Raw genomic sequence first — 21,863 nt, forward strand, 5'->3', positions numbered from 1 at the left:
TAAAATCTTTCAAATAGCTATTGAAATATAATTAAACTCTTGGAATATAATTAAGTATGTATCTAACTGGCATAAGACTAAAACAAGAGATGCAAAGACTAAAACAAGAGATGCATTCCTTTGCACCTGTATTCCCTTGGCTGCATGCTATGACAGCAGCTGGGCCTATCTTTCATATAATTTGATCTTTTAATTTAATTTGATACTCCATTAGGTATTCAGTGGTTTTCCCTTGAAAAGGGGAAAGTTTTTCAAAATTTATACCAATTTCAGCTTCCAAAATCTGTACCTATGCTTTCCTCTAGTAGAGCATGGAAGCTCTTCAAAATTGTAGCAGGGCAACAAACTCAAAACAGATGTTATATTTATTGCTGCCTAATTTTTTGTGTTGTCTTTCACAATATGTATTTGTGAAAAGTCCAGTGAGATTCTTGTTGCTAGATCATTTTACTTCTCAGTTAAAAAGACTTTAAAATGTTCCCAATTCTTTCTAGTTAAAGTAAAACCACCTTAAGTGTTGTATTTTGCGGGTTAAGTTTGTTAGTATTTTGTTTTGTTTTATTTGTCTGTAGACTTTTCAATAAGAAATTGAGTGATTTTAGAATTATGACATAAAGATTCTCAATTCTAAGTAGCAGTTCCGACATTTCTTTATAAATACTACTTCATTGTTTATCGGAAAATTTCTCAAGTGTGAGAAGGAAGAAACAAGTGTTCTTAGAAAAAGTTAATAATAATATACTTAGTTTACTAAAATAATTACTTGCATGGTATCACCTAGCGATAGGCATATTTGTCATTTATAGTGAAGTAGGTAACTTTCCAAGTTTTGTACCATCATGGCGCCATTTTGTCTTATAGTTAAGAAATATACCAAAAGAGAAAAATATAAATAATAATTCAGTTTTCACTGAATTCACTGTCACTGTTTAACTTCCCTATTTAAGGATCTGTATTTGCTATGCTCAGGGAAACTTATATCTTGTTTATTAAGCTTTGTGTTCTCGTTTGGCACTTGGTATGACTCAAAGCATATCCAGAAGGAAGTGAGACATCTAATCAATATGTCTTTATAGCACTTTGATCTCCTTGCTGAATATTGGGATGTAATATATCTTTGATGCTTTTTCAATAGAATGATTTAAGAGTTGCCTTTTATGTAAGTTAAATTTTGTTTTACTGTATCTGTTTTTTTCTGCTAAGGTGACTACTCTCCAGTTTTTAATAAGTGAAAGGATAGGAGTGACCTATATTGAAGAATAGACCTTTTAATATAAAATTACATCTTTATAAATTCTTTCTTAATTTTTTGAGGTTTAAAAAGTAAAAGGGATGTGTGTTTTCTCCCTGCCGGTACATCATGCAAGATGTAGCTGTCCTGATGGTCAAATAAAACATTAATGCACTTAATAAATTTGGGGCTCTGTGGAAACACACATATCTTGCATGTATGATTTGGTCAGAACTCGTCTGAAGGGGAATGCAATATTTGAATGTAAATCATATAAAATGATAACTGTTGTGAAGCCCATGTTAATGTTAGTGCCATGCTAAAAAAAGAGATTTGTCTAATTAATTAATTAATTAAAGAAAATAAAAAACTCTTTATGAAGCAAGATCAAACCTTTGCGTGGCACTAATTGACATTCTTGTCATTGCCCCTAATTCTTCAATGTGATGGCTCACATTAATGTACGCGTGTCTGGTGGAATTGTGCAGCAGCATCTTCCAAGAGAGGGCTTCAGCATAAAAAAACTTAGCTGGGGTCACCAGTACATTGAGGTTATGGACAGTATATTTTTGCACTCAGAACTGAACCTTAAATTCTATTTAGAAATTTCCTTGAAACTGTTCTGAAGACTCCTAGTATTCCCATTTTTTAACCAGTGTCTGAAGAGAAGACAGAGTACCATAATATTAGTTCTCAAATTTAGTTCTGAAGCAGAATGCTGTGTCATTTAGCCTGACTCAGATGACTTTTTGCCTGTGTCGTGTATTCAGATTGTATTCCTTCTTAAATAAACAGTGGGAATTAAATTGTGGTTATTTACTTTGTAAATAAATTGTTGTCATTGTTAATGTTTTATTGCTGTTATTTCTTCTTCTTTCTGAATTGTTTTAACTGACTGTTACCATTCAGAAATATTCTAAGCAAATTTCTGATACAAACCAAATGGAAGAGTATTTCTCGAGAACTTAAAATAGTCTCTTACAGGGCTTAGAAATGTCACTGGTAATGCAAGATCATTGAGACCAGTAGGACATGATCAGAGACAGACGGTTTGAGGCTGTGACTGATGAGAGAGGCTACAAATGAAATGCAAGAAATTGGTGCAATATGTTGTGTCCTCATAGATATGCAAGTAAATATTTTTGTGTATGTACATGTGATAGATTATTACTTTTAAAGTGAAGATGAAATCTAAGTGTTGGTTGTGTTTCTGCCTTGCATAGTGTGTGCTTATGTGCGCATGTAGATAATGTGTAGCAAAATTACCAGTATTGCAGAGAGCAGTTGCTACAGAGCAGCATCAGAGTTTGCTTGTAATATTAGTGCCTCATTTACAGGTACATGGCAGTTTTGAAAATTCATCTTTTCTAATGTAATCCAGGTGTAGACCATATTTTTGAAACCTTGGAACTGTACCAACTATAAGGCTGAGAGACTACCAGGGTAAAAAGTGTAACAGTGAAAAACCTCTTTATTCCTTTTTGGTGGCACTTAAGTATCTGATTTAGAGGCATGGCACTGCCAACGAACAGAAAATCTGCCACATAAGCAGGTCTGAGTCTTTTCTAGTCTGTTACGGCAAAGGGCTAAATGTTGTGGTGGGAGAGAAATTTGCATTTCTAAGGAGAAAAAAGAAACATCAGTCCTGAGGTACTGTGTCAGAAATCGAATAAGGAGTGAATGATCATGTACTCATACCACCATGCACATGATTCCAAAAATTTATTCTCACTTAACTTCAAGGATTATTCTTAAAACTCATAATGATAAAGCCTGAGTTTTTACAAAATTGTATTTGTCCTATTAAGTGATATAATCCTCTGCAGCTTTCCAGTAATACTAATTCACTTAGCTTAGCAGATGATTAAAATTTCTAAATTATAATGTGCATGGGTTTTATAATGTATTTTATCATTTCCCAAAGCACAGTTTAAAAGTAGGTCTCAATTGTTCTCTGTTGGGATTAGTGTATGTCTGAAAGGCCCAGAGCATCTTCTTATTCAAAAGGTCTCCGTCAACAGTCCATGAGGATATAGGTTTTGTGTGGGAAGTTTATGTTTTGTAATTTCTTCACTTTAAAAGTTTTGTTTAGTTTTACTTTGGAGCTGAATGAGCACATGATGTGTCCTCTGAAAGAGATTTTATTGTGTGAAATTATTCAGAAAAAGCTACTCTGTTTAAATTACTAAACTCTTTTAATTCACAATACCTTTAAAACATACACAACTCAATGACTTCACAAAGCATTTTCAGTCATATTTTGCTAAATATCTTGAGCTAATGCAGTTGAAAAATAGATTGCTTTCTTGTTGATCAGAATAGATTTTCTATTGAGAAATGTTTGCACTATAGCAAAGAGATATTAAACGTAGCTGAAAGTCTTTGAGGCACTGTAATCCAGCCTGAATCACTGCAGGTGAGGTGTTTGAGGTGCCTAAACTTGCTTGGATGTCTAAGGGCTATGTTTCTGTTTCCAATAAATGGACTGTTGTCTACACGTGCATAGGTGATGAATGTCATTTGCTTTCATGACATGAGTGCCTCAAATTTCAAGTGAATTTTGTAAGAAAAATCTCTTACAAAATGTAAATGTGTGGATTTTCCCTTCCCCATCTGTTGAATGACTCTCAAATAAAATTTTATTTAAATGCTTCTTAGAAGAAGCATCATTTCTATTTCTTCTTGATAAATAAAGATTCTTTTCAAAAAACATCCCATGGAATTTCAGCTGTATAGTTTGAGCTGATGTATTTGATTTGCATTGCAGTGGTGAACACTAAAAATATGGTAAACATTAAATATTAATGTAGCTTGTTGTACCTGTTGGATTTGAGCCATTTGAAACTGCTCTAGGTTATGTGTAGACTTCTGGGGGGCACTCAGAGATCATTATATTTTCCAGCAATAATAACGGGAAGTGTATTTAAACTGGTGAAGGAATGGATGCTGGCTAAACTTTCTATACTTCTTTTCATTGTGAAATTTTATTAGTTGTGGGTGTAGGACAGCTTTCAGAATGTATTTTTAAAAAGTAATATTTTGCATCTAAATAGAGAATATGCATATAAATTTTCATCTGAAGGAGAAAATCTTCAATTTCACAAATTAGTTCATTATACACATACTGCAGTGTATTTGCATATTTTGTACTGCTGTGTTGTGTCTGTGTAATTTAAATCTAATTTACTAAGCAGTTTGATCTAGCTTTAGTTGATCTTGGAAAATACAGTCTCAGTATAAATGAATCACACATGCTTTGCATGAATTTAAACTGTATGACTGTCATTGTTCATCTGAAGTGATTGTCCATCTGTTATCTTTTGAATAGAGTCCTTTTTATGTGTAAAGAATTACAATATTAAACTTTGATTTCTTTTTGTAATGGGCTTTGAATAAAAAGTTTCCTGACTGCAAAACCTAAACTTGTTAAAGGAAGCTTGTGGAAGGACCAAGCCAACAGACAGCCAATGAGATTTTTCTTCAGTGCTATCAGTTGCTTGCTGTTCTCTCCAACAAATGTTTTTTCATGCTTAATTTGTGAGGGAAAATAGGTCAAAAATCTAAATGTCTCTAAAGGAAACTCCTTCTAAAGATTCTGATGAAAACTCAACTGATCTGTGAGAATTTGGCAGACTGGAGAGGAAGGAGTGCAGTGATGTCTGAATTAGCACCCGAATGCCTAAAAACCCGAGAAAGACAGATAAATGGCATTTTACAGAATGTTAATAAATTGGAGTTTAGCTTCTAAGTTGGTTCAGAATCGCATGTACTTGAAAGTGAAAGCTCAGCATCTTCACAGAACTGTGTGCAAACATACTAGGTTTTTAAAACCTTCATTCTTCTTATCACAGTTAGCCTCAACTTTCTAACAGTTGTAATTGTCCACAGAAAACATTTCAAGATAAATGCATTATCAGGTTTTGAAATTTTCTTATTTTTGTAAATACTAAGACCTGGGGGGCAAAATAAGGGCTATATTGTGGATTAAGTGAAATATCTCAAGGCTGTGCTTTTCTGATAACTGAACCTGAAGTGACCTTTCTCAGACACAATTACAGAGCTGTATGTTTTTCCTTTAATTTCATCAGGGGTTTAATTAGTATACAAATAAAACTTCCCTTATCTTCCTTTCTACCTAATTGGCTTGTCTTTGCTTATATATGAAGAATGTGAAAATGGGCTGTAATTAGGATGACCGTGTTAACCTTTTTTTCTCAAATGTACTGTTGCCTAAAGGCCTCAAAGCCTAAAACCAGTGCTTTGGATTATTGCTTTGCAATCACTATGGCTCTCCCATAGGTTTTCTCATGAGCAGAAGGGCTTTGGGTGCTGCAGGTTCCCACTGCTTAACGGGATCTTCATTCTTCTCCCCACTAAATGTTTATTGATTATCTCACTGCTCCACACTCAGCCTCCAACAACTTAATATCAGGTGACAGTCAGGAGAGTTCTCCAAGTAATTAGAGTGGAGCATTGAGGGAACAATTAGGAGCAGAGTTATTAAACTTGATTTATCCTATTCTCTCCTGAACACTTTCTTGGATATCAGAACATCACACTTTCACAATCTACCCTAGCTGAGAAATTAGTGGCTAACCTGCTGCTTATCATTGTTGCCTTGCTGCCTTGAGGCACACCCTCTTGGTTTCAGTCACTCAGCTGGAAATATTAGAGTCCATAAAGTTTATCAAGGGTTTTAATTAGATCAATCTGAAGAAGCAAAAAAAGAGGCTTACCAGCCATTATTTTATAATACACCACACTGTATTTGAACATTTCCAAGGCTTGACTTTAACCCACAGTAGCAAGAAGCTTCAAGTAATTGCTGAAACTGCTTTTGGAGTGCTAAAATCAGTTTCCATTTTGTTTAGATATTGCAATGTTACTAGATAAAGTATTAATCCTTTAGAGATTTCTGTAAATAATGGGGTTCTCTTTGAATAGCTCTTTGAGCAGCTCTTCAGTGAGATACTTGATTTAACCATTTCTATATTGCTTCATCACCAGCTAGCATGGATTGCTGACCATGCCCCTTAAAAAAGTTAGACCCTGCTATTGCCTCATTAATAGGCATGTGCTTGCAATGAGTAACCTAGGTTAGTTAGCAGCTCACAGAAAATTTTGACGAGTGGGTCTTTTCACTGTTCATAGTCAGTAATGAAAGATTTATGTCAGAGCGAACAACTCTTCTACCCCTGCAGATGGATAGCTATAATAAAAATAAAATAAATTGCAGAATGTTCCTATCATCCTGTCTTTCTCTACCATGACTGCTAGGATGCTGGGACCAAAATCCATTCAACAGCATCTGCATCAAAAATTTCTTGCATCAAAATACCACCAGAAACTTCTTAAAACCAGATTTTTCAGTCAGGTGGGAAGCTGGGTTGAACCAAACATTGGTAATAGAGACCTTGTTGTGTGTATAGAGACCTTGTTCTGTGTTCAAATATAGTCCATTTTTCAAAGGTGGGAATATGGGCAGGGGGTTACTTGTCTTGGTTTTCAGAACTCTTTCCTCAATGTTGAAAGCAAACAGTAAACAAAATAATTGGAAGAAGATAATGCTCTTTGTTTTTGAACCAGAGATGGATCCTTTTATCCATGCTAATCCACATGTCTGTTCTTGGAAATAAAATTTCTGAAAATCTGATAATTCACAAAGTCATCTGTTTAGACAGGGATTTGATTAGCTGCCAGTGGCTTAAGGGTAGAATTTCTGAAAACAAGGCTTCTGGTTTTGAATATCCTTGTGCACTGGATGAATGCTATCTGTGTGTTTAACTTTCCTTAGGGGAAATATATCAGTTGTTTATTGAAAATAAAGACATAAGAGTCAAAATAGAATTATTCAACCTGCAGTCATTTGAACAAGAATAATATTAACATTTCTAGGTTTAGAGTTTCTTAAATAAACTTCAGGTTTTTTTCTTACAGTTGTGATTAATTTCAGCTTAGATTTTGTAAATTCCTTTACAAGTCTTCAAGTGATGGTGCTGAACCTTCAAAATACACCACTGTTGAAGTACTGGTTGCCTTTTCTCTTTAGGAATGTAAGAAGAAGACTTATGCCAGTCCAGAGATGACAGTTTATTTTACAGGACTATGCAGTCCTTTGCTGTGGATTGTTATTTTATAGAAAATTTCTCTATCATAATGCTTTTTGAAATGCCTCTGACCCTTAAAGAGGTCTGAAACTTCTTCAGGTTAGTTGAGTTTTCAGCACTCTCCAAATTTTTATCAGCATTTTATATATACTGTTCTTCACACTCATCCACAGCATAGTACATCTCCATGTTCCACAGTACTCAGGACATGTACTGAGTACAAATTATGCACAGCATTTTTGGAATTCAAGCAGAAAATATACCCATAAATTTTGAAAAAAAGGTGTGTAAGAGCTCCGTCTTGCAACTGTGCAGCCTTCTCTTCTGTATTTTAGGATCTATCAGGAAATATGCTATGTGTAAAAGTATGCTTATAACCACTGATTATAATTTCTTTCTAAAAAGGCAATTTACAGCTATAAGTGAAATGTAACATGTAACAAATTATGAAATCAAATTATTAATACTCCAGTCTATAAATGTATTGATTTATCCCAGCAGAAAGGACTAGAAACCAGCCAGATTCTATATTAATTAGTCCTGTGTGCTATTTTTCACCTATTGGATTAATCTGAATTGATTAAAGCATGTTGTGTTAATTCTATGCCAGAGAGAAATGTTTAGAAAATATATATACTATTTTGCATATTGGGAAACTAATATTATAATAGTGAAAGCACCATAAAATAGATTGTACTTGATGCACTAACAGAGAATATGAGATTATCTATTCTACTGAAATTTCTGAACTGTGTGAAATTTTTAAATAAATGTTTCTGTGTTTATTCCCTTTCATTGTGAATTCCTTTCTTTAATATTTATTTTAAATTAAGTTTTGTGAATATTCTGTGTTCTTTAAAACTGTACTCTTGATACTTCCTTTGTTTTTTGATCTAAATTTTGTAAATTTAATACTTGTAGCATAGTGTATGTCCCTGCTTGATCAAAAAATAATTTTATTTTATAAATATATTTGTACACAGTCAATATACTAAAAACTGGAGGTTTCTAAGTTGGTAATATTTTGGTAGAGAATTCATAAAACCTTAGTATGCAATGGTCCAAATCTACTACAAGTGTAGTCTGTTTTCCACTTTGTTTAATAGCCTATGGCATAAACTGAAGTTAATTATTTGGGCTGACAAGTAACTCTGTTTTCTGTCTGCTTGCAGAGTCTCTCCGAGGCAACGATGGAGCTGAGAAGAAGAGATCGATTTCTGCGTCAGCAAAATAGACTTCTTACCCAGCTGGAGCAGGACAAGCGTCGACTGAGCGAGAGCATCCGCGATGCAGAGAGTGCCCTCTGCACGGCAGCCAAGTGAGCCCTGGGACCTTGGGGAGATCACTTAAAACAGACAAAAGATCAATTCTCACTTTCATGCACAGGGTTTTAGCCTTAGCTAATGTAATGCTAGAAAACAAAAGTACATCTGTCTCTCTTTGAAATTCAGTGATAGACTTCGAAAAAGAAAACTGTTCAAGATACTGCATGTTATGTTTTCTGTAGTTATCCCATAATAGTGCTACAAATTATTGGTCCAAAATGCATAAGCATTTTGTCTGCCAATTGCCTTACTGATTTGACAACATCTCTTTGATAGATCCTTCACATTCTGTTTGTTTAAGGAACGATTGTTTGTTCTAAAGGGGCTGAAACCCATTTTGGACAGAGGCTTATCTGTGGAATAGTATAGATATTTCTTCTGATTTCAGAGAGCTTTGGATTTAGATGTAAGCCCCATGCCTTTTTATACTATAACTTGAAGAGTGGAAGGAAATGTTCAGGGACCATTTCTGAAAGTATTGGTAGTCAAAAGCTGTTCCATTGACTTGAATGAGATTATTAATAACCTCTTAGAGTTATGTAGTCAGATAAAATTATAAATCCTTTCAGACTTTGTTATCTATTCCTGTTACAGTAGTATGCACTTTGAATATTATTGGTCCATGGCCAAGATTTTAAAAAAGTTCAATTTAAAATTAAAATTTCTCATTATACCTGGGGTAGATTTGACCTCTGAAGAAGAATAGCTTAGAAGCTTTAAGGGGCTTATGCACCAGCAAAATAATGTAATTAATATAGTTATCACTGATATGTTTAACAAGCTAATTAAAATGACAAATATTATTTAGTGTAAGTGTATCTAAGCAGATTATGGCCCAAAGAAGGATTTGTTCTTAAAAGCCTTCTCCTTTTCACCCTGCCCCAATCTGTTTTATGCACTCCACTAAGGAGTGCATATGCACTCCACTAAGGAGTCCCTATGGCCATTCTTACATTCAGAAAAGGTTTTTTTGATGTGAAAACTTCCAACCATCATTGTTCTACCATAAGAACTCTATGTTATGTTCTAACATAAACTGTTCTACTTGTTCTTCATAAAAAGTGCAAGTGTCTTTTTCTTCCTTTGGAACATGTAAGCAAAGTAGCTAAACTGACTTTGGTCTTATCTGGAAACTCTGATTTTAATATCAGTTCCATGACCTAAGTGATTGTAGGCAATGCATGGGTGTCTTTCAGTTTCTTTCCTAAATTTTTGTAGTGCTGTAAAAGACAGCAAGATGTCTAGCTTGTTCTGAGAATGGCTGACTTGATTTTCTTTAAGTGGTGGCTAGCAGTTCTTTCCACTTTCCTCCTGAGTAAGAAGCAATAGTAATAAAAGTGTCTGAAACAGTAAAAAAAGGACAAAAATACAGTAGTCTTTTGGTAATTTCTCTCTGTTGTGGTTTAACCCCAGCCAGCAACCAAGTACCCTGTCAATCTAGTCCAAAGAAAGGTAGGATCCTGAAAATAGAAAAGTCTATGTGACTTTATTAGGAATGTAAAAGCCACTTTTACTCTTCTGGCCACTTTCCTGTATTTTCTGTTAAGACAGTATGAATCAAGAAATGAGAAAGCATCCAGCATTCCATGGGGAACAATGCCATGATTTTGACTGGAGAAAAAGAGGCTGAGGGAAGTACCTGAAAGGAGGTTGTAGTGACATGGGGCTTGGGCTGTTCTCCCAAGTAACAAGCAATAGGACAAGAGGAAATGGCCTCAGGTTGTGCCAAGAGAGGTTTATGTTGGATATTCAGAAAAGATCCTCTCCTGAAAGGTTGCCAAGCATTGGAACAGGCTGCCCAAGGAAGTTGTAGAGTCTGGAGGTATTTAAAAGTTGTGGCCCTTGCAGATTTCATTTAGTGGTGGGCCGGGCAGTGCTGAGGTAAGGGTTGGACTCAGTGACCTTAAGGGTGTTTTCCAACCTACATCATACTGATTCTATGGATTCTGGTATTGTAAAAGCTCAAACAAAATATGCACATAGCTGTTAAAATGAGAGACAGTTGTGGAATATTAAAGTGTATTAGCTTTTCTGGCATGGATTCTATTTGACTTCCTATGGTCATGCTCTCTTTTCTCCTAAGTCATATGGTATTATGCAACTTCAGTTCTATTTCTGTCAATCATGAGTTGAGGCCAAGGTTTTTCATGACAGCATAGCTGATGAGAGCTGTCTTTCTTACTGAAGTCCTAATCTACAAAAGGGCATTAGAGAATTGTTTCATTCTCCAAACCTCCCTATTGTAAAGATAGGATATTTGGCTGGACTTTTAGAAATGTAAGAGAATGTATTCTCTTCCTGCTAGATAACTCCACTCAACATGCCTTTTACATCTAAAACTCTTCAAGAAAATGATATTTGTTAATGAATATGTCCATAACAGCAGCTACTTTGATAGTCTACAACAGAAACAAATTTCATATGGAAATATTCCAAATAGTGGTACATGAACTAGTGTTTAAGGTTTGCATTGGGGATATAAAAAGGAGAGACCAAAACATAATACTTTGAGTGATCAACAATTATTTGAAAAGACGTGATAGTTAAAAAGTAGCAGAAAATTAATTTCTAAATCAGATGAGTTTCAGTTCTATGATCTACCTCTTGTTTTTTGTCTTGTAATAGAGATAGAGAATTGATCATTAGTCATATGAAAGCTGTAGAAGACACTCTTCATAAGGTAAGAATTTAAAATTATTCCTCTGATTTGTATTTCTAAATATATCAAAGCTTTACTACTGCTTTTGCTCAGGAAAGGAGAGAAGTTGTAAGGTGGCTTCCTTTTCTTAGAGTTTATTTCCACCTTCAACTTCTTTTATCCTAAAAAACTGTTCATTTTTAGTGAAGTAAAATACAATTTTATAGTACACGAACTTCTTATTTCTTACTACAAAACTTAACTACAAAAATCCACTTTTCTTCCCTTAATAGCTGAGACCACTGTTTCTAGTTACCAAGTGAAGACAGTTGACTATCCAAATAGCTAACAATTTCTATGGAGCTAAGTCCATGCCGTGTAAGCCAGAGGTCATTTGGTGATGTCACATGCATGTTGGTCATAAAACCATATGGCTTTGTGCATGCTACTTTTGTCTTTGATACATGATAAAACATAAGGAAAGACAGTAAGATGTAACCTGTAGTCAGAAACTTTCATGATATTTTTAGGGCATTTTTTAAATTGAGTAGTAATCTTAAGTATTCTCTTTGACTTGCACAGTTTTGCTGTGGTATAGCATTATTTAAAAGTCCAACAAAGCTTGTATATTAATTATTTAGGCAAAAGGACTGTTTTAACTGTAGCTCTAGTTGTTGATTGTTTTAGAACTGTTTTTAGTCTAGAGCAAAACAAAGCAAAATAAGTGTTTTTATTACCTTGGAGTGTTAATTTCCCTTATCACATCTTGAATTCACAGCAACATGGGAATCTATTCTTCATTTTAGTTTCTGTGTTCACCCAAACTAATTTAATTTTCAGATACTTTTTTCAAGTCTTTCTTTCCTTTAATGTTCAAGAAAGTGACAGAACCTAAAACTGTGTGGTTTAGCTGCAGCAAACTGTGCTGGTAGAAACTATCTTGCTTTTTGCCCTCACCTTTTTCATACTGGCTTCCTTGAAGCATAAAAACTCATGTCATGCAGAAGGTGTTGTGTTTTGCAGTAAGAGATACATGTCCTTGGCATTCAGAATTTATTGTCCTGGATTGCAAGGTTACTTTTTGGTTTTGAAAGCAATGCCATTATGTGCACAAGGATTGAAGTGTTTGGGGAAAGGCTATAGAAAAGGCCACATGCTTAGTACTGATTAACCTGATGCAGTGATTTGCTTGAGAAAGAAACAGCCAGCTTTCTTCTGAAAATTTTAGTTACCATATTGTTTTTTAATTCTTGATGTACATAGTTGTTAAGCCCTTGTAGCACGTTAGTGAGTAGCAAACTAATTTATCCTTTCTGGTTTGTCAACCTAAAGAATAAGAAAACGTAAGAATTAGAAATGTCAGGATGCTCCTTTCAGCAGGAACTAAAAAAATTGATTGTGAATAATTCAAAATTTGACATCCTATTTCTCCTAGAATAACAAAGGGAAATTATTGATTTTTTTGGGAAGTATCTGAAATGTAAACCCTACATCATAATGGTAACTAATTACCTAGCATTAGTGAACATGGCTGAAGTGTAAATGATAAAGTTTACACTGTTGTTCTTAAAGGGTTTCTCACCCAGTAAAAAATCAGAACATAAGAAATGGATTATGTACTAGTAAAAGAACCATAAGCCTTTCTTTCTCCACTAGAAATTCTGGGATTTACTTTTGTTTTAAGAAAGACATCAAAAGAAAATGGGTAAAGTTCAGAATCAACTGAAGTACTACTAGTAACTGCAGCTTTACTTACAGGAGTTTGAAATTGAAGGTTTTGATATTTCTGTGTTGATGTATTCATCAGCAAATATCCACAAAATTCCACTGTATCACTTCAGGATCTGTATTATTAATTCATAATGCTAAATTTTTACCTATAGATCTCAGAGGGATTTTTCAGACATCCTTAGTAATCTTAGTTAGACTCAGGATAAGACAGTGTATTCTGATCCATTAAAGTAGCCTCATTCCTCTCCATATTCTATCCCTTCAATAATTCCAGAAGTCAACTATGTGCGTACTAGATCATCTGCCTTTGGGTATATAGGGGTGTAACATTCTGCAAACAAAAGCAGGACAAATCAGAGCCAAGGGAAATAATCTCTGTGTGTGCTTCTAATATGCCCCTGGACCAGAGATAATTTACACCACTTTCTGCCCTGCACTATGAGTGGATGAAACATCTAGTATCATACATTTGACTTTGTCAAAAAGTGCCTGGGCATGCTTGTGCCCAGAGTGATTCTTTCAAGACCATTGTGGAGCTATCTTTTTAATCTTCGTGAATATTTATGAAGCATAACCATTGAAGAACTTGAGCACTGGATATGCTAAGAAAGAAAATATTTTTAGCAATTAGTTTCCTGTCCTTCATAAATTACAAGATGTTCTTTAGAAGGTTATTTTTTGTCTTACCCTGGGTCTTGTCACATAGCTATCTTTATCCTATGCCTGGAGCTGAATTATTTCCACAAAAGTTCCTGATAATATAAGAGATCTTTCTTCATCTTATACCATCTAAATATTATGGACAAATACCTAAATGCAAAGTGAATGTTTTAACAAAAAAAATCAAAACATAATATTGCCAAGGACAAACAGAGACCTCAAGAGGATTATGGTTTGGTTCAGTTTTATTCTCAAATACTGAAGATGACCAGAAGGTAATAGCAAAATGATAACAGAAATAAATAAAATTTTACTGAAAGAGTGATGAAAGGAAATTCTATCTACTTGAAGTTCAAACATAGAAAGTTTTCTTAAAATGTCTTCTAATAAAACGAAAAATAAGAACGTGTCTTATTAAGAACATGTCTTATTTTAAAACCCATGGGCAGTCCTTTTTTTATGTATGAAAAATAAGTTATTTCTTGAAACACTTTCCTCTCAAAACGTTGAGGTTATTTTTTGTAATAAAATAAATCCTTGTTATGCTTGCTGATAAACTGTGTTCCATTATTAATTTCCTCTTGATTTCTTAATATTCTGGTTGTATAAACAGGTAAGAGATATTAAATCTCTTCATTTCCATTACTAGATTCTTTAATGTGTAGTTAATCATCTATTAGTTATGGTAATAATTCCACTGTTGTGGGTGCAATCCTTGTATGGGCCAGTGATTTAAAAGTGGACTTCATGATCTTTGTGGGTCCCTTCCAGCTCAGAATATTCTGTGATCCTGTAATCCCATCAGAGGAAGAAATAATTTTACACTATCTCTGCTGAAATCTTCAGCTTCCCCTTGTATTGCTTTTCAGTTTGAGTGCTTTTTTGGATTAGCCTTGGCCAGCAAGCCAGATGCCCACCCAGATGGTCTCTCAGTCCTCCTCTAGAGGACAGGGAGACAAAACAGGATTGAGATCTAGATAGAGACATTGTATAGTAGTTATCATCACAGGTAAAACAGCTGACCTGGGAAAACTATTTTAATTTATTTTTTGAAGTAGATTTGGAGAGGTAGAAACAATTTCAAAATTAGCATTACCCTGCCTTTTAATCTCAGCTTCACTTGTGACTGCTCTGCTCACAAGTTGTGAGGTGCAGGCGTTTGCAGTCAGTCCACACCCACTCCTCTCTGCAGCTCCAACCTCCTCATGCTGTTTCCCTGCATCACTGTGGGCTCTCCATGTGGGCTGCCATCTTTCAAGAATATCTGTTTCGGCATGGGCTCTCCATGGATATTAATTCCTTTGGGAACTATTCTGAAGGATTTCCTCGACCTCCTCTGGAAGGGGATCCTTCATGGAATATGGTGTGGATATGCCCCAACACAGCCCTCTCTCTGTGCTATGAGGAAATACCTAATCCAGTGCCTGAAGTGTTTCTGCTTCACTTCTTTTTGACTTAGATATTCAATATTTTTGTTCCCTCCTTCTCTTCCTGTGTGATGGGTTTTTCTCATTCTTAAATTCATTTTCACAGAGGGGCTGCCAGCAGAGCTGTGGGGCGTAGCTGTGACCTGTGGTGGGTCAGGAGCCAGAGGTGTCTAGAACCCACTTTGTCCTGCACGCATCCGTCCTCACAGAGACTGCACCTGGTACACTGCTATAGCTGCCTCCTTTTCAACCTGCCTAAATCTCTGTTCTCTGCATATAGCCTGTGCTATACACCACCATGAGAAGTCATTCTAGTGAGCCAGTCTTCAAAGTGACAGAAAATTTTTTGTTTTTCCTTGTACTCTTAGCTATCAAAATCTTGACAAGTTTAGTCTATCGTAGTCTGTCCTGGCTGCTTAGGATTTGGCTGTTTTAGCAGATTAATTAAATACAACATGCTCACTGTTTTTCCCAATACCACAGTTAGCAACCTACGCATTCTGACACTTGGGACACACCAGCACACCAGTGCTTTGATCACTTTGGAATCAAAGCACCTATCCAGTGTGCTCCTTTCCTTCTGGCACTTGGAGAGAAGAATTATTCTTTGTCCACTTCTGTAGTGCATTTCATTTCTGCTGATTGAAAGGTTCATATGCTAGCTAGCAGAACAACTTCCATGCAGATGTGTCAGCAGTCATGCCTTGAAATCCATCCACTGTTGTGTTTCATTGCCTCGCTGCGACCCCTGTTGTCTCCTTTGAAATGCCCCTAAACTGCTTATGAGATCTGGGTCCCATGACTCTATCATTGAAAAAAATATGAACACTGTATCATCCGTCCCATAATATATTTTTTTAAAATACAAAGACAGAACTATATTTCTTTATCTAATTTAATGTTTGGGTTTTTATAATACAGCACATATAATACAGTTGGAGATGGGGTGAGGCCATTGAATACTTGAGAATTAGTAAGGTTGTAGCAGTAGGTTGTTATTTCTGATGTGGTCCATAGTAATCAAATGCATTTCCTTATGATGACAGTTTTATGGCCTGCAAGGAATTAATTTGCAATAGGTTTAAGTCCATATACAAGTGACTACATCGGAAAAAACACTCAAGTGTAAGTGGCAATAATTGTTAGTTGCAGCAGCGAGACCACAAATTGATCAGGTCCTGGAAGAAGAGAACACTTATGAGACTTAAGTTAGCTGTCTCTGTCAGACTGCAGTAGATATGACCTGACACATTCAGGTATACTGATCAGCCACGTTTCTCTCAGTAAACTGGGATCTATAGTACATCATATTATTTAGTTATCTCAATAATGATTTAAAAGCCCTCATTTTAGAGATCCCAACTTAATTCTTTTTTGCCTAACCTAACGACACTCCCAAGATGGTTTATCTGTGTGTTAGACACATGAATATTAAGTGTGAAGCCTGCTTTATATGTGTGCTCAAAGTCTGTCCATCACTGTGGTCCTGGGTTGTTCTCAACTGGCCCTATCACAAGCCTATTGAAACAGTGAGTATGTGTACGTGCAAAACAATCACCAAGAAAACCCAATTAGGTTGTTAAAATTCTAAATAATTTCTGTAAGAAGTTTGCAGTAGAAAACCAGCTATTATTTCTCTGTAATAAGAAAAATGTGCAATAAAAATATTACTTTTTCTCCTCCTGCATCTCAAATGAGCGCTTCCTAATTTCAGTGTTTGATGAATGACTTTTGTTTCCCCTCCTAGCAATCTGACTTTCTTGATCCGTGTTCCTAAAGATCAGTTGTGCAGGACATACAGGTGTTAGCACAGCTGGCTTGCTGATGACAACCCTGTCCATATAGCTGTCTAGTGTGTCATCACTCATATTGTTCAGTGTCATTCTGACCTAGCCAAGCTAAAAATGGTACTCCAGCTCAAGAGGGATTTAAAAACCTTCACAAAGTAAAGATAAGACATTACCGAATGTCATATCCATGTGCTTAACTGTTTTCAGTTTGGATGTATCTAAGTAACTAATTTCAGGATATATTTGTTTCTATATTTTGGTTTTCTTTGTTGGTTTTAAGGTGATTTTTTGATTTTATTTTGGGTAGATTGTTTGTTTGGTTTTGTTTTTTTTTTTTTGTTGGTGGAGGTGGGGTTTTTTGGTTTTTTGTTTGTTTGTTTTGGGTTTTTTTAAAGGCTGAATACTTATATATAATTTGCCTTCAGTAAAGAGAAATCCTTGTTTTGAGAACTGTGGAATTATTGACTACATTAACGGTTATTTTCTCCCGACATAGGTTCATTTTCAGCCCAAGGTCACTGAAACCTTTTCATAGGGGATGTATTGTAGTGCACATCTTGCAGCTATAGAGAAGCTTAGGTGCCGTGGTCAACATTTGCAAAAAACCAACTGTGGATCAAATTAATATCTTATTCAACTGACCATGCAGTGTGTGTATGTAGTAATATCAGAAAGCTTGAATTAATCTGATAGGTAAGACTGGGATGGTAGTCTGCTCTGCAAATTAATTGCCATAATCTTGACTAGTCCTGAAGGGAGGAAAAAAAAGTAAAAAAAAAAAAAAAAAAAAAAAAAAAAAAAAGTAAAGCACACCCAAAACATCAATTTTATGAGATATATCTCCTTTACACAAACACTCTTATTCAGTAATTAATGCTCTCTTAGAAAGCACCTGTGAAATGGCTTGTTTTGTAATTAAATACAAATTTGTATAGCAGTAATCAGAAAGCACAGTCACTGAATCAGTATGCTAATACAGAGATTTTCAGTAGTTCTGTAGTTATTGTATTGAGGTAAATATTGGGTATAACTAATTGCAGTAATGTATGGCCACTTACACTAAGGTATATCAAAATCTGTTTAAACCTCCACTATCAACAGAAGTGGACTTGAGGACATATTTCTTTTGATGAGTGCATGTGCAATGATCTGATGGCTTTTAGTGATGACTCAAACCTAACTGTGATGTAACAAGTATCCATTAAACTGTTTCCCTTTCTGTCCTATAAGACATTCTTTTCTGAGCAAAATATGTTGTGATTTGGTGTAGTTTGGTTTTTATCCCTCTCTGGGAAAAAAAAAAATAAAGGTTTGATGCAGTGTTTTTGCAGTTCAATCGACAAATTTGGTTCCAAATACCATCCCGCACCTCATTGTCTCTCTAGTTGTGTCTATAATTTCCCAGTTTTTAGGTGCTTGATTTAAAGTGCCTTCAGTTTAAGATACGCAGTCTTGTCACAGACTTGTCACAGGCAATCTTTTGACTTCTGGAGTGATCCTTGGTTGCTGAAACATCCTGATGGAAAATATTGTATCTGAAATTATATAGGCCCTCATTCAATAAGATGAATATACACTTTTTGTAGTAATTTCCTTACTTTCAGAGCAGGCTCAGACTGGTATCAACAGCAACCAATATTAACAGATTTACTCTATGATCTGACAGGGTGCTGTGGGAGGTACTTCTTTGGATATTACTTGTGCCAAATCCTGCAGCAAATAATTTGGGGTCTGTATTCCATTAAATGGATCACACTTAGATTGATCACTTTTTTAGGTTTTCTAGAGAGCCCCAAGTATTAGAATGTATCCTGAGGAAAATAATCTGTATCAGCAACTTACTTGAAGAACTACTGTTACCAAGACTATTCAGTATTATTGTTGGGGGAACTTCTTCCTGTATATTAATTTGTATTTTTAATATAGAGTAAGAAAACTTCAGCAATTCATATTAAATGTGAAAAAAAATAAGAAGTGTTCATGAAGGTTTAATTCTATCCAACAATGTATAAAATATTATTTTTCTTAGTTCTATAATCATTTGTATAACACTATAACAAAGACTTGCCCATTCAAAGCAGTTACTATGCAACTTATTTCTGTTAAAATGCTTCCCTTGGCAAAGGACTGTGTCCGGTATGTGTGCATGTTTAAAACCTGTGTAATATGGCCCCCACTCAACATGCTGCCCTGGAGGTACGGACACTATGCAGCTAAATCAGCCACAGACTTGCAAGACTGTGGTTAAGACTAAGATTTGCATTCAAACTGCTTTGTTCTACTTAAAATGTTCCAAACTCATTTTTATCTGTTGTATGTCACATGCAGAACACATAGCAGTGTGGTAGAAACCCTTTTGCTTGTACTCTTAGAATGATTTCTGTATTTGCAGTTGTATCAGCAATATGGTGATCTTAGACAAACAGATTAAATCACTATTTTCCATTCACTTATCACCAAATCACAGTAGATCTTGTTCTGCTCTTTAAATTGCAGATAATATGCTATTTAAAAAGTAGTAGAAAAGAAAAATTAGTGTAAAAATAAGTACTTATAATGTAGAGTTAGTGAACTTTGAACTTATAAAATATTCTCATATATAGCTTACATTGTGAAGTTTAAATCCATAAATTATTTTATTTTATTTTCACCATAAGAAAGCATTGAATTAGGAACAAAATAAAAACTAAAATCTTGGGTTTGTTGTACCAGTCAGATAGCAACTGGGAAAAAACATTAGGAAGGCTGAGCACATTCTAATACCATTTACAACTTCCCAGCATTTAGTATCATGTCTCTATTGGCATAACTGGATATACCACATCAAAATGTGCACAGAAAAACCAATGTAAGCACTAGAGGGGACTGCAGACAAAACTACTATTATCTTGAGCAGTAGAAAATTTTAAAGTTCATTTTTGGACATGTAGAATTAGCCCATCAAATTCTACACCTTGGCTCAGTCAATAACGTAACTTCAGTTTATTATTCAGTTTCAGCTTTGATCTGAATTAATGAGTACTTTATTGATTTTAAATTGAGTGGCTATAGTGTTGTCTTCTTTGTTGCTCTCCTAATTAATTAAAAAGTTAAACACTGTCATAAGTCACTCTTCTTTATTTTAAAGTGCTATGAGTATTGTAGTAGAGGGTGGATTTGTGATTTTGCCTGTTTTCATATATAGTATTTATATATGTCTAAACTGAAAAATGTAATGATCATATTTAGAAGCATGCTGTCACGGTACTTAACTATACTCTAAAATCACTCTTGAAACTTCTCCCAATCTCAGATAAAATTATGTTTACGAAAATCAGAAATGTCCAAAACCTTCACTAACAATGGATAAATAGAAATTTATATAATTTTAGAATACAGGGAAATGAAACTGGTTTTAGACATTTTTCATCATTGCAATAAGCCTGATTAGCTGATTAGTTGTTTTAGATTTTAACATAAAGCTCTCTAGCCTCAGGAGACATTTTGGACAAAATGGTCTTGCTTTAGAGTTCATATGTAAGAAAAAAAAAATGTCATTAAATACAAAAAAGCTCTAAAAATTGCATTTTAAATTAGCTGCATAGGATGGTTCTTTTGCCTGTTGAGCTTCCAAAAATACCCTCTTTTAAAAAAGAAATTAAATTACCCATTTTATCTTTGCCTCATGGTTTTGTAATGTAAGTTTATATGTGAGTACTGTTTTTACTACATTAGAAAATGAGGAAATAAATACAATTTACCAATTCCTCTTGTTTCTTTCTGGATCTCAAAAAGCCAATAGACAGAAGTTATTAAATTAGTTTTTTACTAAGATTTCATACAGATCTGGTCTCTCCAACATGAGTCCATGCAGGCATGACCATCATCACTTTCCAGTCCTTGAATAGGTAGGCAGCTTGGAATGTTTTCACTTCTAGTGAAACAGTATAGTATATTTGTACAGCATACACCCAGTCTTTTGTTCTTAGAATTTTCCTGAACCCTCATGAGGATTTTGCAAAAGAAAAAGTTTGTATTAATTTTCAGTTTCTCGGTATGCATACTGATAATGAGATGTATTCTCTGCAATCTAAGTATTTACAAACACAAAAAAGTATTTGGTTTGTTTTTTAATTGTGAATCCTCATATAAAATTTTTTAAATATTTCCTTCTCTTTAAGAAGCATACTTTTCTGATGCAGTGGTATTAATGGCATTTGTACACCACAATGCAGCCATTTTAAAAATGGGGTTTATATTTTATTGTTCAGTGAGTGTCAGACCCCAATACTGAAATAGAGAGTTTGAAACTAATAGGGTTAAAAGGACTTCTACTGTCTGTATTGTGTATATATTATACCTACATTGCTTATACATTGTTTTTTTCCCCCTAGTATTAGCAATCTGCTTTTGTACTTTGACATAGGGATTTCCCTTGTGAATTTTGTCACAGAAAAAAGAGAATCATCAATATCGCAGTTAAACTTGACTTTCAAAGCTAATAGTATCTCATTTGGGGGCTGAAATTTAATAAATTTTCTTTGATTCTGTTTGAGTTTTTAAACATCAAACAATGAATTGGCCAGGGTGCAGTAAAATATTTAGATCTATTGACTACGGTTCAGAAGGGTAGAAGGCAAAACACTGGTGGTTTGATGTTGATAAATTCTTAGTACCTTAATCCACATTAATGTTTTCTTTTATCTGTGTGCATACTGGCAGCAAAGACACTGAAAAGTTGCTGTGTATATAAGCTATAAAAATGTAAATCAGGTGTGTGTGTGTGTGGCGTGTGTGTGTGTGTGTGTGTGCATGTGTGTGTATTTAAAGCAATGTATTTTGTTATCTTCAGCAAGGTTAACATCTGACCAGAATTACACATGCTGACAGAACACTCTAGAGAGTATGTTTGTTCCACAGGACTGTGTATCCTGAACCTAGTGCACTATGTGTGCAAAAAATGTGTAGAGGACCT

The 21,863-nt window shown here is 34.8% G+C and overlaps 1 protein-coding gene across 1 annotated transcript in view; it reads left to right on the plus strand.

Moving 5' to 3' along the window:
- Nucleotides 1-21,863, plus strand: part of CCDC171 (coiled-coil domain containing 171) — a 157,250-nt gene that overhangs the window by 90,897 nt on the left and 44,490 nt on the right. Inside the window, exons 21-22 of the mRNA XM_064736561.1 lie at nt 8,511-8,656; nt 11,289-11,343. Of these exons, the coding sequence (XP_064592631.1) occupies nt 8,511-8,656; nt 11,289-11,343 (201 nt within the window). The remainder of the gene's footprint in view (nt 1-8,510; nt 8,657-11,288; nt 11,344-21,863) is intronic.

Source organism: Zonotrichia leucophrys, chromosome Z (assembly GCF_028769735.1).
Source record: "Zonotrichia leucophrys gambelii isolate GWCS_2022_RI chromosome Z, RI_Zleu_2.0, whole genome shotgun sequence".
Classification (NCBI taxonomy): Eukaryota; Metazoa; Chordata; class Aves; order Passeriformes; family Passerellidae; genus Zonotrichia; species Zonotrichia leucophrys.